We start from the raw sequence: 26,307 nt of genomic DNA on the forward strand, positions 1-26,307 counted from the left end.
TTTTTCAGGTTTTCCTTTTTTTTTTTTTCACTTTTTTATCTTTTAAACTTTTTGTAATCTAATAGGGATAATCTTTTTGGTTGAGAATGTATATAGGTAGTTTTTTTCCTTTTTAAGATTAAGGGAATGTACTGTAATTGTTTAGGTAAATTTGTGATGTTTGAGAAATGCGAAATGAAAGATTATTAGATGAAAAAAATTTGGTTTAAGTTAAAAATTTATAAGTTGACCTAGTTTAATATGTCTATTAAATTATAACAATTTTTTCATTATTGTAAAATAGATGTAAAATATTGAGTAACACATATATGATTATCATCGGGTAGTGGTTCTCAAATGACAGCAGCAGTAAACAAACAGCAATAGGTTCCCACGCACCAATTAAGATATATCACAAAATATTAATCCCTCCGGCTTGATAATGCAAGATCCATATTATTCACCAACAACATTTAAAGCAATATGATTCAAATGCCTATGTATATTCAAATTCTAAAGAATATTTATATCAAAGAATAGTTGATAATTTTAATTCGGCCTAACTAATATATATATATATATATATATATATTGAACACGACAAGAAAAACACAAGCAAGACATATATGGGCCATGTTAGGTTCGACAACAATGATGAGATTAATGGAGTCACATATCATATCAAATAGACTTAATTACTTGTGAATAATAAAAAGGGGGCGTGCACGAGACTTAATTTTTAGATGTGTTGGTCTATATTACTTTTGACTTTTGAGTATAATACCATTTAGATTACTTTGATTACTTTGATTAGAATACTTTCTTATTGCATTTGGTCTCATAAATCACTCTCACTCATGTACATAATAGTATAATACTTATTCATATATCTAGCAAGCATCTTGCTGCCATGTACTTTCCAACCTTCATTGCTGCAGAACCGAGAGGGAGATACAGATGGACCTCAAAGCTTTTTCAGGCTTTGAGGCATTTATTCAAACACCTGGCGCAAGAATCCATTTACACCTCAACAACATATGATTCTTACTGTAAATTTATCCTAGATACATCCAGCAATTTCCAAAACACATAAAGTTTAAATAGGACCTAAATGCATCCAGCAAAAATCAGTGGCCAAATTTTCATTCCTAGGCCTACGACTTACCAGTTTGTAATGGTGAATCGATGCAGGCGACTCGGCGGGCATTGTGTTGACGGCTTGGGAGAGCTTTGACTTTGAGGCGGCCAACGATTGAAGATTAAAAACAAGTCCGAGATTGAGAGAAGAAATGGGGATGTTTCAGCGTTTCGCGAATGGAAGAAGGGAGTTGAGAGTCCGAGACGAAGAAGAACTGAAGAGTGAAGAACCAGCCTCGGCCGGAGTCTATACCCAGCCCGCATCCATACGACGTCGTTCCTATCTTAAAGGAACGCCGTCGTTTAAATTAAGAATGTAAACAACACAGAAGCAAAACGACGTAGATCCAGACTCCGAACACCGACTCCGACTCCAACTCCGACTCCGTTTTCGGAGTGACTCCGATTCCGATTCCGAATTCCGACTACTCCGACTCCGTCGGAGTCGAATTCGGAGCGGAATTCGGAGCGGAGTCGGAAATCTCGGAAATTTGCACAGCCCTACCTTTTATCAGGCTCTGAAGATGTGATTTCGAAACAACTTGGCTTAATGAAAATGCTTGTCAGGTAGAAGACACTTCAGATTTTGAAATGAATGTTACTAGCTCAGGGTTATGCTAAATTTACTGTTGATGGAAGCAGTCTAGGGAATCCTGGAGGGTATAGGCGCGAAGGTATTCTTAGAGATGCGAATAGGCATATTATTTTTACTTTTGTCAAATACTATGGCATCAGTTCTAATAATAATGCTAAGGTGGGAGTTCTCTTGCATGGTCTTAATTTCTGTATATATATATATATATATATATATATATATATATATATGAATATTATGCATATCAAAGTTAAAACTGACTCTAAACTAGTGGTCAAGTGATGGGATCAGAACAACCAAGTCCCTTTGAGGAGTTACACGTATTGGCATGAGTCTAAATTGAAGGCTAGTTTGTTGATGATGAGGATCTCCCATATATTTGAAGAAAATGAATCACATAGCTAATAGATTAGCCAAGTTGGGATCTAATGAGAATGATATTTTCTTTACTAATAAACATGGTCTTACGAAAGACATTTTGGGCACTCTTCAAATGGACTAAGCTGGATTACACATTATTAGACACAGATAGTAAATTCATATAGGTTTGCTTTCTTTTATGTTTTGTCTTTAATTTAATTGGATTGATTGTTTTTATGCAGGTATGTTTGTCGATTTTTCTTAATTTGTCATTAATATTGATAATTCAATTTTTTGTGTGATAATTAGAGTGATTATAATAATGTATTTTATAAATGGAATTGAATTTTATGATTATTTGTAATCTCAAGTATTATGGTTGTAACTATAGTATTTCTCTATTATAAATGAGGATTATTAATAAAATTAAAATTTCGTGTTCTTAAATATATATATATTTAATGAAAAATGAGGGATGAAACCGTCTGGTAGAAAGCGGCTCCAAAAAGTGAAAAAGTTCTGACAAAAAACAGACTCCAAATAGTCGATAAGCCCAACACCACCTTTTTGATATGTTGGCTACTGCGCATGATCAGTCTCAAAAGGGGTTACGAGAATGGCGGTGTTTGCAAAGGAAAGGGATTGGGATCAATTTCATAGCTCTAAAATCTCCTTCTGAGTTCTGAAATCTCAATCCTCAAAAGCTGGCCCCCAAAATTTGAATCGTGGAAACAGCCCCTATTTGCACCTCTCTCTCTGTCTCTCTCTCTCTCTCTCCACCATGACCCTCGAATCCCAATCCCAATTTGCTATCATCACAGCCACTAAAAAAAACGGAAATAATGACTAGAAAGAAAGTGACCGTCAAGCCAAAGACCACAAAGAATGGCGGAGTAACCTAGTCGAAGATTTCAGTCTCTTTCAATGTCCCAGCTTTTTGGGGTTGGTTTTTTCAGGTTTTTACTTCTTGTTTTTTGTTGGGTTCTTCGTGTTTTTCGGGTAAAATTCTTTGTATTTTTATTTTTTTAATTTTTTCTTTATCTTAGCTGAGAGAAAGAGGAATCACAAATGTAGATGGGCTGCCTTCAATCTTCTATTTACTCTATTCAATGCAGCTCTATATTTGATTATTCTGATACTGACGTCAACAAATTACCCGGCCGTTATCCACCACTAATTATATGTAGAAAAATTGATATTTAATATTGCTCATGTAATGTTAAAATAACTAGAAATTAACTTTTATGATCTTACAAAATTAGAAAAATACGAATAAATTAACAGTCTAATAAATCTGAAACAGTTTTTTGTACGTGAAAGTCCTAATTAAAATTGATCTTTTTTTTCTTTTAAGTTCAGTTTGGTTGTTTAAATTTTTTATTTTAAATTTAAAATTCTCATTTTATCATTATAATTTTTTTAAATCTTCATATAAAATATAATAAATAATTTAATTTTTTTATTTTTTTAATTTTAAAATAATAATAATATTAAAATATAATATTTTATCTTAAATTTAAAATTTTCATTTCACGCAGAATCTCAGTAGTTTAGTATACGAAATTCATGACTCACGAGGTTGCCTTGTTTGAATGCGTTTGATTGTGACTCTTTCCATCTCATGACATACGCAGTCTTTTATTTATTAATTAATTGTCTAATTCAAACCACGTGAGTTACTCGGTCTTCAATTAGGACACGCTCTCTTTATCCAACGAAAAATATGCATGGACGCTCTTTAATTTCGTGGCTAATTTATGCTTTCGTCTCTTCGAGAAGTCAGAATAATGGAAGGCTGACGAAGGCGATGAGCTCAGATTGTACAAACTTTTCAAAATGTGGGGGTCTTGTCATCGCGCGAATAAAGGAGACGTCTCTTCATGGCTACGACCTGCTGTCGACCATGCCCAGGACAACAACCAATAGGACGATGCCTATTACAATCCTGGCCTAATCCTATCACCTACGCACTCTCTTCCATTTATTTCTTTTTCAATTGCCTAATTTGCGTTATACAAAGATAAATTGGCAACTTATAAAAGTTTCCAATTTCATTAAATTTATTTGTTGACTGTCTGCATTTCATACGTAGAGATATCAAAAGATATTTTAAGATGTTGATCATTGAATGCGTCATTTACTGGCCAGTAATTATCATGCCTTCCTTTCCCCTTCTCCTGTTACCAAAAGTTGTAACGTGACTATTATTGATAAATTCACATAAAATTCATTATAAAAAGTTTAATTTTTTATATTAATTTTATATTTATCTTTTTTTCAAAAAAATGCCATATTTTTAAATTTTAAAATTATAAATATTTTTTTCTAAATTTTAATCATAAGACCGCAAACTACAAGTTAAGAAAACTAGTAGTGACCTTAATAAATTTTAACTAAAATTTAATTAGATAATTCACTTTTACAAATTTTAATTAGTTACTTTTTATTATATTAAATAATAAACTCACCAAGTCTTTTACTATTCTATTAAAATATTAATTTTTAACTTTTTATTATTTGAATGACTGCAATGCTCCATGGTGGTTCCATCAAATTAGAAAAAAGGTAAAATCAAATTATGTCTGCAAGGGTTAATAGTCCAATAAGAAAAATACCAATAAACAATTGTAAACAAAATTGTACCAAATCAAGAAAAAAAAATTTGCAACCCACGAAAAGAAAAAAAATCACAGCCCACTGAAAAAAATAATCGCAATGATATATTATCTATCAATCAAATAAAGAAGTGGTAAAAGAAAATCGAACCGAATCTTAACATTGGTATTCTGGAAGATCATTTTTTAGTCTAAAAATAATATTTGACCCTCCAACTTAATAAATTTGACCAACTATATGATTTAAAATTAACAATATTGTTTATTTATTGAGCTTATTTTATTTGTTCTTTTAGTTATTTTTTAGCTAAAATTTAACTTTAACTAGTTTATTACTAGTGCTTAATTATGATCTGTTTGCATCTAATATCAATCTATGCATTAGAGCAGAAGTTGTATAAAGTACTTTCTAACTGTTTTCCATGATTCAGACTCATGTCCACATTACCCAGCCTAGCTGTAAGAGGGAAAATTCCAGATACGTAATATCCAAGGAAACAAATGGTAATGTTTATCAGTCTACCTACCAACCAACACGTAAGGAAAAAACAAGGAAAAAAAATAAAAAAATCAATCACCGTTCTGTTGGTTCCTATAGCCTTCGTCCTTGCAAAAGCTGGTACATCGAATTCCAGGACCCCACGTACGTACATGTGGCCAGCAGGACATATTATTATATTTCAAAGATAAATATTTTGAAAAACTTATCTCTATTTAACAATTTGTATATAATTATGTAATAAAATAATATTATTTTTATTTTTATTTTGATTTTTTTAATTTGATATATTTAAATATAATAAAAAAATATTATTATATTTAAAATTATGTATAAATTATGAATAAATTGTTGGTGTATCATTCTCCAAATACTTTTATCGAGCCTGCCTAACACAATTTCAGTTTTCAAAAACTCCAGTACCAAGAAATACCCACCCCCACCCCATCATCTAGATCAGTAGAACAAGGAAATAAGAAGGCAGTAGCCATGGTTTTAGCCGCCCAAAGTGAGCTGCCATTAAACGAGAACGACTCACAAGACATGGTTATATTCCATGTCCTAAACGAGGCCATGACGCTCAATGGTTCCTTTGTACCCCGGCAGCACCAAATCAATACGTCAAGCAGCAGCAGCAGTAGCCTAGAACCGGTCCGGAACATTGCCAAGAAACACTACAGGGGCGTGAGGCGTCGGCCGTGGGGGAAGTACGCGGCCGAGATTCGTGACTCGTCACGACATGGTGCCCGTATATGGCTAGGAACGTTCACCACCGCTGAAGAGGCTGCCTTGGCTTATGATAGGGCGGCTTTTAGGATGCGTGGCGCCAAGGCCCTTCTGAACTTTCCTGCCAAAGTGGTGGATGCATCTACCACCTTGCAAATATTTCATCCGAATTCCAGCATGATGAGCTCAAACAATAAGCAAGATTCAGATTCAAGTATTGGTAGCTCTGGTTCACATTCCGTTGGGACCTCAAGATCAGAATCGGAAAGTAGCTGTAGCACAGGTGGGGAAGCAAAAGACATATCCGGTTAGATTAACCCAGGATACAGGAGTTTCTTAATAATAGTACTAGTTCATAGTACCGTATTTCATGCAATACAAGGATAGAGCTGAGTGAATGCTTTTGATTTTATTTTATTTTTTGTCAGTTTTGCTTGATTTTGCCGTCTTTTTACGGGTCCTTGCGTATGTAATAGGTCTAGTCACAGAGATTGTGTTCCTTATAATTTGCTATGAAGAGTGACAAATCATGAACAGAAAGTACTAGAAAAGTCATCTGGTTATTGTTTGGTATTGTGAATGTTAATTGCTTTTGCCATTGGATATGCTTAAACATTAAAGCAGAACTTTTCTGCAAGCTAAGTTGCATGCAAATCGATCCACTAGCGGAAATTACAATTTTGATACCAAAGAATTAATTACCTTGAACCACCTCCTTGTCGGTGTAATTGGATTATCTATAATTTATATCAAGAGATAAAGTTTCTAGAAGTAAAAGTACACATTTATATATCTACAAAAAATCAATAGTAATAAAATTATTTTTGACTTGAATTTATCATGTTCTATATTATCCGTTCGAGAATACTCCATGAAAAACATAAACTTTGATCGTCTTATAGGAATGCAAAAATGAAAAATCTAGTTATAAATATAACTGCATAGTAATATATATATTAATTTAATGTAATTAGTCAAAAAATAAATTTTATTAAAAATTATGATAATTTAAATTTTAAATATGAATGAATCTATATTGATATGTAGATTAGTATGCGATTTTACTTATACGTAATAAAAGTCACGAAAGAATATATAGTACTTACCAATTACCATACTTGTGATCTATATATATTTACTTAAATCAAACCAAAAGTCTTATCTATATATTAAGAATCTTCTTTCTCGGGAAAGTCCATGTTGCTACCTACTCCCATGTAACATGTTTGTTTCTTTTCTTTGTTGTATCATGTATGTTGTTTAATCTTTTGTTAATCATGAGTACCACGACGGAACCTAATATTCCACGTTAAAACCTAGATAGAAGTCGGCTAAATTCAATCATTTATATATCTTTGTCCTGCTTTTTAATACTTAATTAACTAATAATTAGTGACTATAGGCCCGCCAAGATGTTTACTTTCTACCCGACTTCATAGATATTTACTATTTAGCGTATCGATCGTTAGTGATTATGAAAGTGAAGCTCAATCGCGGTAACATCTTTACCACCTTAAAGTAGGGAAGGCCCTCATTCCCTCTATGCTTTCTGATCTCTAAACACTGTATCCTTCATTTACTTTTTACAAAACATAAAATAAATGAGTGAAAAGCGGCTGTTAATGTTATGCTTTTCCTTCGTGTCCTTTTCTTTTCGGCCAGAAATTTTCCCCTTTGTTTTTTTCATTCCAATATAAATTTGGGGTGTTAATAGGTAATATGGGCGGACATAATTTTGTCAATCGAATTCTCGTACCATCATTGGTCTCTACGAACTTAAGGTAAATAGGACAGTATTTTCTTCATTTGACTGTCGTCTACCAAGGACTAATACGGTGGTCGTTCAATGCCTTTGGCATCTATATCGAGTGACAGTCTCATCTCAAACTGATCACCTTTGGTGATCTTTTTGGGAAATTATCAGGGATCCTAAAAAATATTTTAGTGTGGCTGCGGATTTTGCAGAGTGCTTTTGAATAGAAGTAGGAAGTTTAAATTCACTTGTGTTGTTGGAGAAATCAGCAAGCTAGAGACCTTAGTAGGAAATTATGTTTGGACAAGTGAACTGAAAACATTTAACTTAAAATTCGGTCTTGTCATGCATTTACATACTTTAAATCCACCACTCTGTCCTCAATAATGCTGGTCTATGAGCAACAAAACTTCAAGAGATGAATGCATGCCTAACTAAAAATAACCCAGACAATCTAATTCCCTATTTGGGATGTTGTGTATTGCAAAGAATATATCATCTACATGCGTCTGTAAATGTAATACATAAATACCGGTAATTGGGAATAACTTTCTCTTATCACTTTCTGTGGGCAGCTCATCCAGTCTTTATTCAAAAAGAAGATAGCAAACTGTCCAAGTAATCAGCCCCAAGGTCCTGAAACTCAACAACATCAAATTCATTCCCTAGTATATTTTCCGTCCTTCTTGTTTTCTTCAATGCAGGTTGTTCAATAATCATGTCAATATCTTGTTCAAACTCCCACGATGCTGATCTCTTCCTAGGATTGCAAACTTTCTCAGCACTACACCCAAGAAATGTGCAAGCTGGGTCCTCTCCTAGTCCTTGATTTGATATGGAAGAACAGGTCACATGATTTCCTGAGTAATCAAGTCCTAGAGCCTCGGCAACCGTCTCAAGTGGGAAATTGAGATATGCCTTGGGGCCTCTAATTCTCAAAGCCGCCTTGTCATAGGCCAACGCTGCTTCCTCTGCTGTGTCAAAAGTGCCAAGCCAAACTCGTGCCCCTTTTCTTGAAGAGTCCCTTATCTCCGCCGCATACTTCCCCCACGGCCGCCTCCTTACTCCCCGATAGTGCCTTGTAGCGGCCTTCTCTGCTCTTGCACTAGGCTTTTGTAAGGAGAAGCCAGTGCCACCATTGCTTTCTAAATTGTCATTACAGGACTGATCCATATTGCTTGCAGGGACCACAATCCCATCTAGGAGCGCTTCCCAGGCCTCGGCTCCCATTGATATCCACCTTCCTAGACTTGGCAACCGTCTTACAATTTCCTTTGAACCATCTCTTCTGTCAAGACTAGGAAGTTCTTCCCAGGGTCTGGATAATTCGGGTGTATATCTTGTACCCGGACCATCCCCACTAATAAAGCTCGCCCACACGTTTTCTAGAATTGCTCCGGGTGCTGGAGGGTCTTTACAATTCTTAGACATATTTCCAATTACAAGCTCTATATCCAAAAGCCAAGTAAGGTTAAGAAGAGAAGTGGGAAATCTTGGAATAAAGAATTATAAAGCTGTAGAGCTAGCCGCGTGATATCTTTACAGCTCAGCTATGCCTTTATCCTACTTCATAAATGGAAGGAACCCATTCGGAAACTTATGGTTTCATCCACTGACCAGCTAAAATCAAGCAGGAGAATAGGGTTCAAAAATTCAAACGCAGAGCAGAGTTCAGGTTGTATATTATATGTCAACTATGTTAACATGCTCATCATCTATTGGGCTTAATCTATGTTGATTCTATGTACTTTGCATATAATATTGGAAAACCTTCCGACAATTCATGATCAATTACATAAGAAAAAGAGAAGCAGAAGAAATGGAAAGCGGGCTAGAGTACATTACTTAACATTTTAAAGTTTGTATCTATACACATCAGTTGTCATTACCTTTCCTCAAATAGCAAGCCTACCTGTACACAGCTTCGAAAAGGGCGAAAAAAAACAGGTCTACCTGTATACAACTTCAATGACCTATTATAAATTGTTCTTTCTGCGGGTATTAATTATGTATTAATCTTAGAATGATGCATTTAAATGTTAATTGCATGGTCAGGCTCTAAGATTTAAGGCTTTTGAGGGCAATAGTCTAAAGACCTAGATAATTAAGGGTCTTTGTGCAAACCGCATTGACCAGTTCTTGAAGTTACTGGATTAACAAGGATAATGCTCGTGTAATTCTGAAAGAGTGTTGTGAGGGGATCGTTGATTCTTTGGAAATACACGAGAGGAGAACAGGGGCAGTATCTTTTTCTCATCTCTCAAATTCTTAGAATTGACGATCGAGGAGCATTTTCTCTTATCTTTTTCTTGGCCTCTTTAACAAAACCAAGTGCAGGCAAGGGGGAGTTGTTAATGTGCATGTTTGAAGCTCCAAACGAACAAAGACTGTGATTTGCTACTGCCTCTGCGATCGTAATGTTCCGTGCGTTAGAACTTCCATAACATGACGCACAGAGAGAGATCAGAGAGAGAGATTATGATTCTTCAAAAGGTACCTTAAACCAGTTTGCACGGCAATCATTGCGCTGGTAATTTCTTAAGTTCCAAGAAATAATGGTTTGGACTTTGGATAGATTTTTCCATGACATTTTCCATGAATGAATAGCTGGGAATACAAACCGCACGCGTTGCCTTGGAATACAACAACAAAAAAGAGTATCCAAAAAGACAAAACGAGGAGGTTTTTATGTGCTTAATATCGAAGCAAGGGATACTACAATACAAGGATGCAGCCATTTAAATTCAATGTATATGAGAGAAGAAACTTCAATAATCGGAACAAATTGAAAACTGTGGCCGCAAATTGACCTTCTTTTTTTTAATGTGCGGATTAATTTATAAGGAATGTTTTTGATGGAATAACGGCTAAAGGGTTTGACTTTGATCCTCGTGAATTTTTATGCGTTCCCTTTATAGAAACGTTAGTTCGAATACGTGGAGTGCAAATTAGAGAAGTTAGTGAAACTTGGGCCTTAACTTTCATGTGTTCTGCTCCGGGAGTAGCCCATAACACAAATTATCAAAGATGAGGACCGAGGCCCACAAAGGAAACAGCCCATCCAGACGAAGAGTCGAACTCTAGGATATGAAATTAAGTTAAAAAAAATTAAAGTCCGACGTATTATCACCACGCTTACAAATTAATTTGACACTCTTCGTGCATAGCTAGCTAGTTTGCTAAAAGTAGATAGAAATTTCAGCCACAACATGATGTTGTACGTACGTACGTCGACCCAATAAATTAGCTCGCGAGTTCTTGGCTAAGCGATTTAACAGCCTCATCTGCTATGATCTTGTACATTTTCTCCGTCGGATGAACGGCATCCCAAAACACGTACTTTGTTGGATCAGTACATGTACTTAACCCCTTGCATGTTTCTCCATACTCTATGACTCCTGTCCCGCAACACCCCTTCGCAGTTTCCTTTATATCTGCAGGTTTTTATTCTTTTTCAGATATTTCATTTCCTTTCTCAAAATTGGAGATCATGATCATGACAAAATACAAGATGAAAAAAATGAATTTCCTATGCCAGCTTGTATGTAAAAAAGCAAGACAAGCTCAAGATGGTTTACTAATTACCGTATAACATGGGATGGGATACTGCTTTCTGTAGGACACCGTATACATCAACAAAAGCAATTTTCATCCTTAAAGCTGCCTTGATGGTTTCCAGTCTCTTCTGAACCTTGGAATTGAATGAGACGACTACTTTGTTATAACTCTCCACACATGTTGTCTGGCCCATCATTGTCCTCACAAGTGGCATGCATCCAATAGGCGGTACCCCTACAACAACCAGTCTTTTGGCTCCTACTCCGTGCATTAACTGCAATTCAATACGAAGCATAGGTCGATCGCGAAATATCAGAGCATTTGGAACATCTGAATGAAAATAAAACAAGCTCGAGAAAGAATTGATGGTTGAAGAAAAAAGCAAATAAGATTTAACTCCTAATGGATATAAAAAGGTATTGAAAACTTATATATGCCTAGCTATGAAAGTACTGCTGCTATATGTATATATATATGGTCAAGAATAATTATCTGAGTACCTCAAATTAAAGCAATTTTTATGAAAGGGTCAAGCAAGCAAGCGTCTTTATTAATTAGGTGGAGAGGGGAGAGAGAAACAAGAGACAGAGAGCAGTACCTCAATGTCACGAGACATGGATGAGACCAAGAAATCCTGGTACTGTTGCACAGTGAATTGCTTAGGGCGGACTAATTCCAAGTAGTAGTTCTGGAGAAAGTCATTTGTGCCCATACTTATAACAAACACAGCACGTCTGATAATATCATTTGCCTTCTTCTCACCCACCAACTTTCTCAGATGGATCATGTAATGCATAAAATACTCCAGCTGCTTGGAAACGGGCAATACATTCTGCAAAAACCAATGAAAAACAAAGAGATCATGAATAACATATAAGCTGTACGTGGGAAATCATGACGTGGGTGGTGAGTTGGTCTAAAGACTTAACCGAAAGATTGGCAGTAAGGTCATCGTAACCTGAAGCAGCTGATGCAAAACTGACACCATGTAGCAGATCTGTTGGCTTTAAATTCGGATCAAGAAAGGCTGGAACTTGTTTTGTGAAGCCAATGGCCTCCGCTGAAAATTAACATGGATTCGCACGGCAACACAAACACTTCTAATTAATTAAGAGCGTGCTTTAATTTCAAGACATAATATTTAACAAAGACAAGGTCCTGAGATTAATAATATATGGCTTGCATCATATATAGGGGCATCATGCATAGTTAATATTAACAGGTATTTTTTGAAGAATAATACTAGAATTTACCTCATTGTGTTTGTCCCATCTGCTTATTAAAAATTTTATCTGCAGTCACTTTGGTATATTTCATATACATTCCGCTGATGTGATTGGCTGCATCACTTTTTTTTAATATAAAATAAATGATGAATTCCATCACATCAGTAGAGTGCGTAAAAAATACGTAAAAATAACTGTATGTTAAAGAATTGGTTAATTATTAATCTCGAAAGATCAATTACCTGCGAATTTGTCTTTTTATACCATGGACATCATCTCTTCTATCTCATAATTTCTTATAGTTTACTTTTCAAATAATATCACTCAATCATAAAATATTTATTAATTTTAAATATTCAACATTATTATCTAATTGTAACAACTTTTTTAAATTTCCAAACAAAATATAAAAATAATATAATTTTTTCAAACGCTAAATCAAAAGTACTATAAAAAAATTTATATTCAAATAATTTTTTAACTTTATAATAATTTTATTTAACATTTTTTCTCTTTCAAAATCCAATAAAACATCTGAAGTCAAAATATTTAATTACAATTTACAAAATTATCATCTCATCTCACTGCTACCATTTAAGAATTCTCATATCATTTCATTAGTAAGGATTGAAGTAAAGGATAATGACGTAGTTTGTAAATTATTCTTAAACACGGAAGACTGAAAATGGCTTCCTCTTTTTAAGCTTGTTATTTGAAGACCCAAAGAGCTAAAGACCCACACCTCATGTGCATTACAAGGACTCTTCTTTCCAAAAGCAATAAACTCCAAAAACGCCATGAAGAGCTAGCTAGCTAGCTTGTGAAAAGTACTATATATAAATCAAGTTGTGATGGGAGAAAAAAAACATTGAAAAGTACTGGCTCATGTGAATTACCAATGAAGTCCGTGGCGAGTCTTCCATTACAAAACCTTCCTGTCGGACGGCCATTAAAGAAGTCCCTCCCGTAGGGTGCGAAGTTGCCCTTCATGGTAGTTTGAAGAATGTTGTTATTGCCGGGATCGACGCTCGAATCTCCAAAAACAAGGATTGCTGTCACGTTATAGCGAACTGCTAATTGCCTCACCTGACCCATGTCCAGCGCTCGTGAAAGCAACGGCAACAAAGCCAATGCCAAAATCACTAGCATTCTCACACAGCTCGTTGCTTGCATATAATTGAGCGACATCATCATGAATTTAGTCGAATGTAAAATCAAAGCTAGCTAGCTCGCACTAGTGTTGGCGAGCTGAGAAATATAATTTATAGTTTCTAGATCATGTGCTGGCTCGAACTTGAATATATAACTCCCACCTCTTCATAAATAGGCCGGTGGGAAATAGGTGTTGTTTGTTGAGCATTTATCATATGTCTTAAATCATCTTTGAAAAAATGAATTTTCGTGGTTGGCCTGTACGTAGCTTGAAGCAGTCATGACGAATTGAATTCAAGCTATAGCTAGCTTGAGTAACAGTTAATGTGGCCGGGCATGCAGTACTGCATGTATAGCTGGATGTATGCGTATATAATGAATCTCATGCTCGAATTTCTATCCCTTTTTTTTTTCAAGCAAGAAAGTTTATAGATAAATTAAAAAGTTACATGATATAAAATTTAATAGGATAAGAGTTTTCAATAATCATTGCCAAACAAACAAATGTAATATTAGTGAAATAAAAAAAAAATGAATTTTGAGCTAAAAAATGACTACCACTCATTTCGGGAAGCCGCTTGAAATAATTTTAGAATAGTCTAATAAACAAACAATCAAACTGTGACTTTTAGTCGCAGTGAAACGAAGTATGCTGCATCTTATTTGTCTGGACTAACTTTAAGAGTTTTTTACAACTATTTTATTTTGATCATCAGTTAGAAAAAATAGGAATATAGAAACATAGAAACTGAAAGATCCGTCGATACACTAGCATAAAACCTTCACTGTCTATAATAGTACGTGATGCCATTATAGGAAAAAAGGTGGTGGTCGGTTATGAGAGAACCGAAACCACTAATCTTAGTGGTGACGCGAGTGACGGTGGCAAACTCTTTCTAATGCGGTTGCATGTGAAACTCATGAGCGATAGGAGCCACGCGTGAGACTCACGTGTTGTATTTTTAGATAGTTTTTCTCAATTATCTAATAGATTAGGAAAAATATAGTTGTAAGTATAATTGTGCACTAATCTGTTTATTAATGTAATGTGATTGGTCAAAAAGTAAATTTTATTAAAAACAGTATTAATTTAAATTTTAAATATGAATAAATCATTATTGGTACACAGATTAGTGTGCGACTGTACTTGTATATAACAAAACTTAATAAATTAATAGTTGGAGAGTTTGCTAGCGAGGTGCATGGTAGTCGTAGGAGGCTAGGAGACAATAGATCAATTTCTCTTAGTGCTATGTACGGAAAATTACTAAAAAAACATTATAGATAGGTTCGACTGTGGCTGGACAGGAGGAGGGAGGGAGAGTCGAAACTCCATCCCCCTTTCGCCCTTTGGGCGGAGGAAATGAAAGGATGAACGACGGAGAAAAAGTGACATCTGGATAGAGAAACGAAAAAGAACAGGAGAAAGCTTTTAAATTTCTATGCCTGCCCCCATATTTTTACATAATTAGTTTAATTGGCCTAGGTCAAGATAATTGCAAATCGGGTCGTTGCCCTATTGATGACTGGTCTTTATGAAGCCTAGTACTGCTAGAGTACTGAAAGCATGAAGAGGTAGTATTGGACCTTTCATTTCTCCATCTGACATTGCAAGAATATCTAGATGGAGATCTTCAAATTGACCCTCACACGTGCTTGGCTACTAAATTTGATCATATATACAATTGATCTTCACCTATCTTTATAATATAAAGTACCATTTCAACTCAAAAACTAATTAAGGGTGGTCGAATATAGGTCCACCCTAACTGGGGCTAAACATGTCAATTATTTTGAAATATTTCGTTTTCCACCTATTCATGTTGGATGGTGAGTTAAGGTGCTTGTGAATAGTAATATTGAAATATTTGAGTTGAGATGAAATGAAATAAAAATAGTTTGAATTAAAATATTTTATAAGATTTTTGAAAATAAGAGAGAAAAAATTGAATAAAAATATTATTAAATTAAAATATTATTTTTGTTTTAAAATTTAAAAAAGTTGAATTATTTTTTATGTTTTATTTGAAAGTTTAAGAAAATTATAATAATTAGGTAATCATTAGATGAAAAAGTTGAATATTTAAAATTAAAAAGTATTTACATTGTAATGTTTGAATATTGAGATAAAATTAGATCATATTAGATGAAATCTGATGAAATGGAAGCACCCCTTTGTCCAAACCAGGCCTTTATTTAATTTATTTAGTTTAATTGTAGTAATTCATGAAATGAATGTTATAGAAAAAGGAAAATTTTATATACTATACTACCATCTCATTTGTATCTTATTAAGTTAGATGTGACATATTTATCATTATTAAATAATTATTTATTACATATTTTTATATTATTAAATGATGATAAATACATTATATCATATATTATAAAATATAAATAAAATAATAGTGTAATGTATAATATTATTCTATTGACCTCCCGGGCCTTGTTTGTTTGTTTTTGTGTGAACCGATAAATTTGAAGTCAACGGTAATAAAAGGCAAAGAAACACATATGATTTGGTATTAATCAGGTACTTCTAGCTAGACAAAGATTGGCAGATTGCATTCATGCTAACCCTCTAATTGAAATAGTTAATCAGTTAAAGGTACGCACAAGTTCCCCATGGTGACTTTAATTATTACAAAAGATCAAGGGTGTACGATGCTAGCGGTCTAAGAAAGGAGCTATTAGAAGAGAGTAATGTTAGTCTTCAGATACACTTTTGTGTGGTGTACAAAAATCACTCGCTCAATTTATAAAAGGAAAAATATAGTTGCAAGCACAATTGTGTACTAATCTGTGCACCAATATGATGTGATTGGTCAAAAAGTAAATTTTATTAAAAACAGTGTTAATTTAAATTTTAAGTATGAATAAATCAGTATTGGTACACAGATTAGTGCGCAATTATGCTTGTATGTAGCAAAACTCTTTATAAAAAGAGCAGAGCATAATATTAAAAAATGGATTATTACACGTGGGTCCGAAATTTGTCTAGTTTTAAAATAAAAATGTATAAGGTTTGCATACCCTACGAGCATACATGACAATACTTTTCATAAGCAATCAATAAAAAGGAAAAGTCTTCTTGCAGGCGTGTTGCGGACGAAGTCGCGCACCATCACTGACGTGGCTAAATGAAACGGGGCGTTTTGTCTGGGCGGGAATGAATTTCGTTCTCTTTCCCCAAGACTTCCCATTATCCGAGAAACACTTCTCCTGCCTCTCTCTCTCTCTCTCTCTCTCTCTCTCTCTCTCTCTCTCTCTCTCTCTCTCTCTCTCTCTCTCTCTCTCTCTCTCTCTCTCTCTCTCTCTCTCTCTCCCTCTCCATTCTGTTTGCTAACCCGAGTGTCGCCATTGTCGTCTTTCTCCCCTCCCGGCAGACTTCTCCCCTCCCGGCCGGTTTCCTTTACCCCTCTGTTCCCATTTTCCGAGAAGGACTTCTCCCCTCCCGTCCGGTGTGAACGTCCCCCTCTGTTCCCATTCTTCGAGAATACCTTCTCCCCTCCCGTCCAGTGTGAACGTCCCCCTCTGTTCCCATTCTCCGAGAAAGACGTTTCCCCTCCCGGCCGGTTTCATCTCCCTGTTCTCTCCCAGTCACTACTGCCGCGTATATTAGGGTTCCGAACCCTAACCCAAAATAGGAGTGTCGCTGCTTCTTCATCGTGATTTATCGTGCTTGACAGGTTCACTCTCTCTCTCTCTCTCTCTCTCTCTCTCTCTCTCTCTCTCTCTCTCTCTCTCTCTCTCTCTCTCTCTCTCTCTCTCTCAGAGCAGTAGTTTCATGCTAGTTTAGAAGCTACTCTCTGGTTGCTATATAATCTGTATATAAGCATGTATGTGGGAACTGGTGGACTCTCTGGTTGGTATTAATTTTTGAGGAATGTTCTTCTTTGTGTCGATGTCACGCATCTAGAAGTTGTTCATGGTGTATCTAAGTAACTTGGATCTTAATTAGCTTTAGAAGGATTAACAGCAGGATGTTAATCCCTACGACTTGCTGGATGAATAAACTAATACCATGTATATGGTATCGGGATCTTCCTCAATAGATATGGAACTATTAGTCTTGGTTTTAGTTGATTTTATGAGCTGAGAGGGTGAAGATTTGCTCACTTTTCACCCACTCTGTTTTAGTTTTAATGAAATCGGGATGCAATATTTGGGGGTTTCAAGTTATATTTGGGTTAAGTGTTCATCCTTATCCCCAAAATACTCTAGGCCTCAAAAAGTGAAAATAGAAACCCAAGTCGGTTTTAATCATTTTTTTTTATATGAACTGGTTTAATCATTTTAGGTGTACAGCATGCAGTATATTAAGAAGTACTATAATATATAGTAGCCATTAAGTCATTTTCTTGGCTTGGAAGGAGGACACTGTTTAAGTCTTGAAGGGCCTGTGTCTCACTCTCCATGTGGGAACAAATGTTTTGGACACTTGCTCCTGTTCTTAACCTATGCTTGAAGCCACCCATATCCACTCTGTTTCCAACCAATTGTGTCCCACTAAGCAGGCACGTGATTCCTATTATTGCATGAAATTATTCATGAAACAACCTGATTAGAGTTTGTGTTTAAAGTAGTTCCATTTGTAAACATTTCAGAAAAGTAGTTCCATTTCCATTTTACCCGATGTACAGTTGTTGCCAATGTTTGTTGCATATTTGCATGTCATGCAGATGCGGTTCCTTAATTCATCTGTTTTTTCTGTTAAATCTTGTTGAAAACTCATCTTGGGTGGAAGCGTAAAATCCATCTGCATGGCTATTGCAGAAAAATCTATATGAGAAATGAAGCGAATAAAAACCATAAAGTAGAAAGTGGAGTAGGATTTGTAAGATTTTAGTTTTTTTCCTTCTTGAAAATTTTATTGTTTCATGGGAAGCACAGTGAAATTATCCCAATTTGTATTAAAATAGCCTTGTCAAATCTGGGATAATAACCAATGCTTCTCAAACTGTTTGTTCCTAAGTCGTGGAAATAGAATAACCAATGCCTTTTATATTCTAGTCATAAATATGATTAAATCTATTAAAACCTTTGATCCTTTTTTGCAAATATTGACCTCCACACATATGCAGAAAAGCCCATGTATGATCTTCCTATTGTAATAGAAGTAGTGGGGCAGGACCGTATCTGTTTAATAAATAATGCTAGTTTTCATTAAATAGTTAACTTGTTGTAACTTCATGCATTATCTTGTTTCCAATATAAGTTCACTAATCTGCACAAACACTCCACCTCTCTTCTCTAAAAAAATGAGTCTAAACCCCAACAGACCATAGTGAATGAAAACCAATTTTTTTTAGCAACAGTTTACTCCCACCTCGTATGTGGGAACATGTCTGAACCAGAAAAGGTTGCATCGTCAGCTTCTTCATCTGAACTCACTATTCATACTTTGAGAAACAACCCAGTGTGCACTTGTGGGTCACCTGCTTCACTTAGAACATCAAATACACCAAGGAACCCAAGTCGAGCATTCTTTGGATGTTCAAAGTACAATAAGAAGGTACTTTTATTGTTTATTCAGTTCTCGTCATATTTCTTGTACGCATTTTGGTTTGACTAAATCTTGTGATATTGTTACATTTACAATATGCTACTGGGAATATACAGGGGTTACCCCACTGCGACTATTTCAAATGGGCAGATAGTGATCAGGCAAGCGAAAATGAACTGATGAAAATATTTGGTGAGATGTGTCAGAAGGAAGAAGAGCTTAGGAAAGTGCAGGTAGAGCTTCGAAAATTTGAGGAAGAGGTTCGAAAAAGAGAAGAAGAAGTCCGGAAAAGAGAGGAAGAAGTTCGAACTTGGATGGAAGAGGCTCGAACTTGGATGGAAGAGGTACGAAAAATACATGGCAAAATTGTCAAGCGGGACTCGGGAGTCCGGTGTGAACGTCCACATCTGCGTATTTATTGGGCGATCCCTATATTACTTTATTTATACTTGACTCGATCACAGTGACTTATTGGACAACATCTGATTGTATAACTCTGCCCATTATTGAATCTGGAATTTATTTAGAAGTACTATAAATGTTGCTAGTCATTTTTGAAATTGTGGGACAACACTTTTGGGGAAAAGCTTTTGATTGTATATATTGACAAGTATCGGGTTAGGCTTTGAAATTGAATCCGGCAAGTTTTTATGTTCATGTAGTACTATAAAAATATTTGACTTGTATGAATGTTCCTGGATCCATAGTTGTTTTTATGGAATATGAGTCTTTGATGTTGTGCCTGTTTTGTCTGAAAAAAGCATAAAGGGGAGCTGACTTGTCTATAACACATGGGAAACAATGTACCCATCAAATCTGGAATTGACTTTCAGATAGCATTAATGAAGTGGCTAGTTACTAACGTGTGCAAATTGCTGCCCAGAAAACATTGATTGTGTCATTAAAGGCAAGAACTTCACGAACGTGGCCTACAGCTCCTTGACTTTTCTAATCATGTATAAGGGAGAGTGCAACTTGTATATATTGTAGCATTCGGCTGGTCAATAAACCAAGCCGTTACTCTCTAACTACAAATACAACCTCAACTTTTCGGCTACAAATACAACAAATACAGCAAACAACCTTAATTGTACAGAATTGACTAAAACCACAAGTCTACACATGCGTTACTCTCTAACTAATACCGTAATTACAAATCTGAAATTGAATATCATATATTATGATCCATCATACAGTGAATACATGCTACTTTCCAGATTTGCTAAAAAAGTAGCAAATCAATACAACAAAACCATATCAGCCCCTCACTTCCAAAAATTCCAACAAAAAATAATGACAACCTGTGCAGCTTTCACCACCCATCAAAAAATAATTACAACACATACGCTTTCACCACCCATCAAAAAATAATTACATCTTCTCAATACCAACCATACAACAAAAACATTTGTACATCTAAAGTTGGGCATTTACAAAGAGTGGTTCCACTAAAATTCTCCCTTTACATAATGACCCTATAATTGTACACCGAGCTGCTCGAATTGAATGTCGTTCAAGCCTACAGCTTCCTAATTTTGTACAAAACTCCCATGAAGCTACCCATTTTCGAACTGAAAGCAAAGCAAACCAAATCAACCATATACAGTCAATAAATAGCATGAATTACGATCAAACTAGATGTATACGCAGGAAATTTTTTAGCTCCTCCATTTGTACCCAATCCCAACATAATCACAGCCATAAAGAAGCCTAGTTTCAGCTCAACATCTTGGCTAATACTCCACCACACCAGCCGGCCATATAAATTATTTAAAAAGTCTCTCACCTTTAAAACCGGGTATACATATTTGCGAATTCTAATCTACTAGATTAACATGCATGTACACACACCCCATTAGAAAGTGATTTATTTTTCCCCAAGCTAAATTAGAAAAAATTTGTTAACTCATCAACATTTAAGATACAAACCACGTCAAGGGACTTATTGCCACGGTTGTGTCCCAGGCGTGCTATCCGGCTGGCTTCCATCCATCTTAAGTTGCATCTGTGAACATAACATAACAGTTAAAAATCTGAAAAAGCTTTTGAGGTAGTCGATGCTACACTTTGATGTATGACATCATTAAAATAGGGGGTTTACACTTTCTTGCGTCTCATTCACTGCAAAGCCTAACTCGGTCACACTCATGTCCAACACTTCGGATGTATAGCTTTGCGGCTAACAATACATAATCAAAATATTAGATAGCACACATCTTTATTTTATATAGAAGAATTAAAACAGCATCTTAAACATAAAGAGTGGGAATTGTCCTGGCATTATAACAGCGTATGTAACCTGAACGAGGTTCAAGTGTTGTGTCCCAACATCTGTTTGCTGAAATAGTGACCTACAAGTGGAGAGGGATTCGCCTTCTATTCCATGCGGCTACAAAGAATCCAATAAAAAATTTAAAAAGTTATTACACAAAAAATCTCGACTTCCTAAAATGTTCATAACCAAGGGGGGCAACTATATACCTGTTTTCGTTTTCCTTTCTGACTTTGCTTCTTCGTCGTAGGTTTAACTCTCTCAACCATTGATTTTTTCCTTAAAGATGGCGGTCTGCCTTTTCCCTTAACTACTAGGGGACTCAATACTTTCTTAGAACTCCCACCTTCTATTCCCTCGGCACTTGTAACTGCAACCTTCGAGGGCGGCTTGGTGGTGCAGTATGCTATGTTCATTGCATCTAACTGAACTACCATGTCTTCAGTATACTCATCACATGAAGCAGCATTTGTGGCTACTTCGTAGCATTTCTTGATGATACGGGAATACCTTCTAACTTCAGGCCTCTGATCAACCATGTCATAACTACTTCGTATAAGAGTGTATGTCCTTTTAATGTCTTTCCGCCATCGATCTAGTATATACTTTTCTGGCATTGAACGGACTTTGTTAACTCTCATAATGGCTAATACATGTCTACACAATATGCCTCTCATCTCGAACAACGCACATGAACACTTCACCTCGCACTCCGCCTCATTAAAGTATACCTTGTGGGTCACCTCCTTGATAAAACCATCAACATCTACTTCATCTTCTACAAGGTATGTTGCAATTACCCCATCCTTCTGATGTAGAGTGAAAAGAGTTGCAAGCATCCCTATAACTTCTTTTTGAACTTCTCTAAATTTGTTGCAAGTGTAGATATTCTGAAATATCTTCTCAAGTGGAGAGGGAGAGACAACAGGAATAACCACGTTGAATGATTGGAAGTCCGACGCATTTTCATTCTCAATCTTCTTCCTCAGCGCATTATCAAACTGATCAACAAACTCTTTTAAGTTTGTTTTGGCATGAACATACCCATCAAAAAAAGCATTCATGCTTTCGCTTCGTTGGGTTGTACTCATTCCCGCCCAGAAAACATCTTTCATGAATACTGGAGCCCAACACATACGCTCAGCATATAAGCTCTGCAACCAAACATTCTCTTGCAAGTTGTACTTGGAAATTAACACATCCCAAGAACTCTCAAAGTCCTGTATTGTTTGAGAGTCATACACACAGTTAAGCAACTCAGATTTCAACCCTGTTTTGTATGCACCATGTGCACCTAACTTCTCAGGTAATTTTTTCAATATGTGCCATAAGCAGAACCGGTGTCGGCAACTTGGAAAGACCAGCGCAATTGCATTTTTCATGGCTCTGTCCTGATCCGTGATAATAGCCTTTGGAGCTTCACCATCCATACAGTTCAACCAAGTCTGAAATAACCAAGTAAACGTTTCAGTATCCTCATTAGATATTAAACCTGCCCCCAACAGAATTGACTGGCCATGGTGGTTGACACCAACAAACGGTGCAAACGGCATCCCATATCTGTTTGTCAAATACGTCGTGTCGAACGTGACAACATCACCAAAATATTTGTAGGCTGCCCTACTTCGTGCATCCGCCCAAAATACATTCTTCAATCGTCCATCATCGTCCATATCTATTAATGAAAAGAATCCATCATTCTTATATTGCATCCTGGCAAAATACTCACGGAGGGCTCCAGCACCTCCTTTCCCAAGTCGAAGATGCCGTGCCTTATCTATATAATTCCGACAATCTTTTTCATTGAATGGTAAGTTTTCAAACCCACCCGCTTCTTGAACAAGAGAGGCGAAACTCTTGTTCATTCTAATCCCAGCCTGATCATTTATATCTAACACTCTTTTAACAGATTCGCTCACTTCTCTATTGCAGCGAAAGAATCTTGACTTTTGGGGACTTAAGCCGTGATTATGGTGATTGTACACACTCGACACCTTCAACACCCCTTTTTCTAATGTAGCATTTATCCTAGCCTTACAGTCAGTCTTTGAAGTCGGACGTGGCCTAATGACATTTGACGTACGATTCCGAGCCTTCCCACCACGGGCACAACCCAATGTCACATATCTAAGGCTCCCATCCTCAAGTCTGTGACTCCTTTGTGTCATTACCCCGAAACCACACTGTTGTCCATATCTTTTATAATAACCAAGTAACTCCTCCTCAGAATTAAACACCATATCCAATTTCGGCTCCTCAACGGTATCAGTCCCCTCGGTATGCACAGTATCAACCCCCTCTTTATGAACAGTATCGGCCCCCTCGATATGCACAGTATCGGCCCCCAGGATATGCACAGTATCATCACCATGGGGCGTAGAGGCAGGCATGGCATCTTCACTTTCATCGACATTACTTGAACTTGCGGAGTGTAAATCAATCGGAGGGGTAGGTGATGAATATGTTGGAGGTCTTGGGTTTCCCTGCCGTTTGCACCCAATGAAGCAATTAAATCGATTACAACCATGATAAAAAAATTAGTGCGACGGTTTAATGAGTAAAGTTATCACCTGACTAGTCCATGTAGATGGGTTGGTATCAGGACGATCCAGCAAGGGTGGTGGTAACCACGAATACCCCAATGGTGGATGGTGCCCATGCATATAGTTTGAGAAATCCATCACAAAGGGCGAAATTGGTATCACCTAACATAACCGACGTCAGTGGATTGTGTCAATTGTTCCGGAATTACATGCAAAACCATTAAAAATGAAGCTATGAAAACAAACAAAATAAAGTACATACATTATTATAACAAAAGCCAATCCGGAGATTTAACAAGAACATCACCTGGGTTGGTAGATTGGTTGATGGAATAGCAAGAGGAGGTGTTGACCCGAGTAGATTGAATGGTCTTGGTATCATCTATGGAACAAAACCATTCATTATAATTAACTCAAAGTGAAAAAGCAGTGTTAATCAATGAATACCTGGGTGGGTGGATTTGAGGAAGCATCTGTGGTCGTCGGTGTTATAGGAGATGCATGCTCCTTTCCTTTCTCCATCTAATGAAAGATTTACAACATTATAAATCATCTTTTATAAATTACACCAACCTTTATCCTTAGTAACTATTAATAATAAACAAGTTGGTGACATGTGAGCTAGTTTGGTTAATTCTAGCGAATCCTACCTCCACAGAAGTACTATAATGATGTTTCAATAATTAAATCTGAAACATTAATACTCAGATTGTGCATTACTGGAATAATCAAGTTGAGTATGATAGTGTATTAAAAAACCATATATTTTTATTAAACCCATTTATTAAAAATTATACCACAAAGAAATTAGTGGTAGGTATACTATGATTTGATTAAAAAGCCCAATTGTCCTGTGGGCTGTGAATCTCAACAAAAGCATAGATTAATTCTTCCATGCACCCAACTCCCAATTAATAATCCACACATAAGCACATGATTAGCTTTCTCAACTGACCAGATTTAAATGAACTTACACTTAATATTTTCAATACATTGCTAACCAGAATTAATGATCTATATATAGGAAGATGCATGGTGGTAACTCTTGATGACAAGTAAAATCTGAATATAGGTTATATATGTAGTTATATAGTTGTCGGAAATTGAATAATTACATCTAATCACTTTCTTGAGTCAAAAAATCCAATACTTCTTAATTTCTTGCATACTAGATTAAAAATTATATGCACACGGTCACAATCAAATTATACAACTGACCTCCTTAGATGCCTAATATAATAGTTGGTTATGTGTGTATTTTTTAAGCCAATACTTTTCATCCATTTCTACTCTCAATACTAAGCACAAATACTTTTCGTTCCTTTTTTTCCTTTCTTAACTTCTTTTTTTGTGGCAGCCAAGACACTCAATCTGGGAGATTTCAGCTACTTCAAAGCAACAAAAACTAGTATTTCGTTTATCTTCAGCAACAAAAATGGATCATAGCTCCTCCATTGTTTTTTCAAATAAACATAAAAACTATAAATGTCGAAAATATTACCTTTTCGGGAAGCCGGTTTGATCAAGTGAGAGCCAGGATCGAGTTTTTGTCTCTTTTTTTTTTTTTTTTTAGGACGGCAGAGGTGGTCCCGGAGGCCGGAGCAGGTGCTCGCGGAGGACGGAGGTGCTGCGTGGTCGTTGGGTATTTCGTGCCGGAGGTGCGGGAGGGAGACGGGAAATCGCAGGGGAGATGTTTTCCCTCTTTTTCCGTCTTTTTTTTTTTTTTATAGGACGGCAGAGGTGGTGGCGGAGGCCGGAGCAGGTGGTCGCGCAGGACGGAGGTGCTACTCGCGGAGGACGGAGGTGCTGCGTGGTCCTGCGTGGTCCTTGCGTATTTCGAGCGCGAGATACGGGAGAGGCAGATGCGAAATGGGCAGATTTCGAGTATTTCGAGTTTTCCCTCTTTTTCTGGCTTTTTTTTTTTTTTTTTTTTTTAAAAAAAAATTTGACCTGCCACGTCAGCAGGTGGTGCGCAAAATGGTGTGCAATCTGCCTGTACGGAGAAGAACTCCAATAAAAATGCCTACGTAAAATCTAAGAGTGAAGATAAAAAAGAGAAAAATCAGTTGAACCGATCAAACTAGTGGGTTCAGTCTAATTTCAATTCTGGTTTTGGAATTAAATCGAAATCAGTTCAATTTAGATTTTCACCTTTTAAAAATTGGTTTGAAACAAATTGGACTGGAATATAAATATTTTTATTTTTTATATTATATATATTATATACTAATTAATATAATATGAAATTTTATTCTTATTATTTATGCCTATTAATCTTATAATATAAAATTAATATAAAATTTGATATAGCACAAAATTAATCTTATAAATTTTAACATAATAAATAAAATTTAATCTTTTAACATAAATTTAATATAAGATAAAA

At 35.9% G+C, this 26,307-nt stretch overlaps 5 protein-coding genes and 1 long non-coding RNA gene across 6 annotated transcripts; 2 read left to right on the forward strand and 4 right to left on the reverse strand.

Moving 5' to 3' along the window:
• The first annotated feature begins 5,556 nt into the window (after nt 1-5,556).
• On the forward strand, nt 5,557-8,392 carry LOC122277568 (pathogenesis-related genes transcriptional activator PTI5-like). The gene is made up of 2 exons (XM_043087598.1): nt 5,557-6,194; nt 8,240-8,392. The coding sequence occupies exons 1-2, from the start codon at nt 5,675-5,677 to the stop codon at nt 8,284-8,286; spliced, it is 567 nt and encodes a 188-aa protein (XP_042943532.1). The 5' UTR covers nt 5,557-5,674; the 3' UTR covers nt 8,287-8,392.
• Nucleotides 8,120-9,135, reverse strand: LOC122277567 (ethylene-response factor C3-like). The gene has a single exon (XM_043087596.1). It carries the CDS (start codon nt 9,093-9,095, stop codon nt 8,256-8,258), a length of 840 nt encoding a protein of 279 aa, XP_042943530.1. The 5' UTR covers nt 9,096-9,135; the 3' UTR covers nt 8,120-8,255.
• Nucleotides 9,136-10,724: 1,589 nt separating this feature from the next.
• Nucleotides 10,725-13,728, reverse strand: LOC122277566 (GDSL esterase/lipase At5g45950). Its single transcript, XM_043087595.1, has 5 exons — nt 13,345-13,728; nt 12,152-12,282; nt 11,821-12,054; nt 11,250-11,496; nt 10,725-11,098 (listed from the first exon to the last, which is right to left on the reverse strand). The coding sequence occupies exons 1-5, from the start codon at nt 13,640-13,642 to the stop codon at nt 10,908-10,910; spliced, it is 1,101 nt and encodes a 366-aa protein (XP_042943529.1). The 5' UTR covers nt 13,643-13,728; the 3' UTR covers nt 10,725-10,907.
• A 3,264-nt stretch (nt 13,729-16,992) lies between these two features.
• LOC122277660 (uncharacterized protein At4g04775-like) lies at nt 16,993-19,697 on the forward strand. The gene is made up of 2 exons (XM_043087745.1): nt 16,993-19,115; nt 19,223-19,697. The coding sequence occupies exons 1-2, from the start codon at nt 18,945-18,947 to the stop codon at nt 19,571-19,573; spliced, it is 522 nt and encodes a 173-aa protein (XP_042943679.1). The 5' UTR covers nt 16,993-18,944; the 3' UTR covers nt 19,574-19,697.
• A 1,961-nt stretch (nt 19,698-21,658) lies between these two features.
• Nucleotides 21,659-23,984, reverse strand: LOC122276014 (protein FAR1-RELATED SEQUENCE 5-like). The gene is made up of 3 exons (XM_043085421.1): nt 23,949-23,984; nt 21,725-23,861; nt 21,659-21,672 (listed from the first exon to the last, which is right to left on the reverse strand). Exons 2-3 carry the CDS (start codon nt 23,766-23,768, stop codon nt 21,659-21,661), a joined length of 2,058 nt encoding a protein of 685 aa, XP_042941355.1. The 5' UTR covers nt 23,769-23,861; nt 23,949-23,984.
• An 8-nt stretch (nt 23,985-23,992) lies between these two features.
• On the reverse strand, nt 23,993-25,799 carry LOC122275560. Its single transcript, XR_006228592.1, has 4 exons — nt 25,423-25,799; nt 24,369-24,443; nt 24,229-24,303; nt 23,993-24,083 (listed from the first exon to the last, which is right to left on the reverse strand). It is a non-coding gene; the product is annotated as an uncharacterized LOC122275560 (long non-coding RNA).
• Between the last annotated feature and the right edge of the window lie 508 nt (nt 25,800-26,307).

Source organism: Carya illinoinensis, chromosome 9 (genome assembly GCF_018687715.1).
Source record: "Carya illinoinensis cultivar Pawnee chromosome 9, C.illinoinensisPawnee_v1, whole genome shotgun sequence".
Taxonomy (NCBI): Eukaryota; Viridiplantae; Streptophyta; class Magnoliopsida; order Fagales; family Juglandaceae; genus Carya; species Carya illinoinensis.

What these genes read in the sequence shown, in the direction of transcription:
- LOC122277568 (XM_043087598.1), top strand. Translation starts at nt 5,675, where the DNA reads ATGGTTTTAGCCGCCCAAAGTGAGCTGCCATTAAACGAGAACGACTCA. An exon ending in GGAAAGTAGCTGTAGCACAG is followed by an intron (nt 6,195 to 8,239) that starts GTGGGGAAGCAA and finishes TTCTGTGGGCAG; the next exon opens with CTCATCCAGTCTTTATTCAA.
- LOC122277567 (XM_043087596.1), bottom strand. Translation starts at nt 9,095, where the DNA reads ATGTCTAAGAATTGTAAAGACCCTCCAGCACCCGGAGCAATTCTAGAA.
- LOC122277566 (XM_043087595.1), bottom strand. Translation starts at nt 13,642, where the DNA reads ATGATGATGTCGCTCAATTATATGCAAGCAACGAGCTGTGTGAGAATG. An exon ending in ACTCGCCACGGACTTCATTG is followed by an intron (nt 12,283 to 13,344) that starts GTAATTCACATG and finishes GTTAATTTTCAG; the next exon opens with CGGAGGCCATTGGCTTCACA. An exon ending in ACCTTACTGCCAATCTTTCG is followed by an intron (nt 12,055 to 12,151) that starts GTTAAGTCTTTA and finishes TGGTTTTTGCAG; the next exon opens with AATGTATTGCCCGTTTCCAA.
- LOC122277660 (XM_043087745.1), top strand. Translation starts at nt 18,945, where the DNA reads ATGTCTGAACCAGAAAAGGTTGCATCGTCAGCTTCTTCATCTGAACTC. An exon ending in GTTCAAAGTACAATAAGAAG is followed by an intron (nt 19,116 to 19,222) that starts GTACTTTTATTG and finishes GGGAATATACAG; the next exon opens with GGGTTACCCCACTGCGACTA.
- LOC122276014 (XM_043085421.1), bottom strand. Translation starts at nt 23,768, where the DNA reads ATGCCTGCCTCTACGCCCCATGGTGATGATACTGTGCATATCCTGGGG.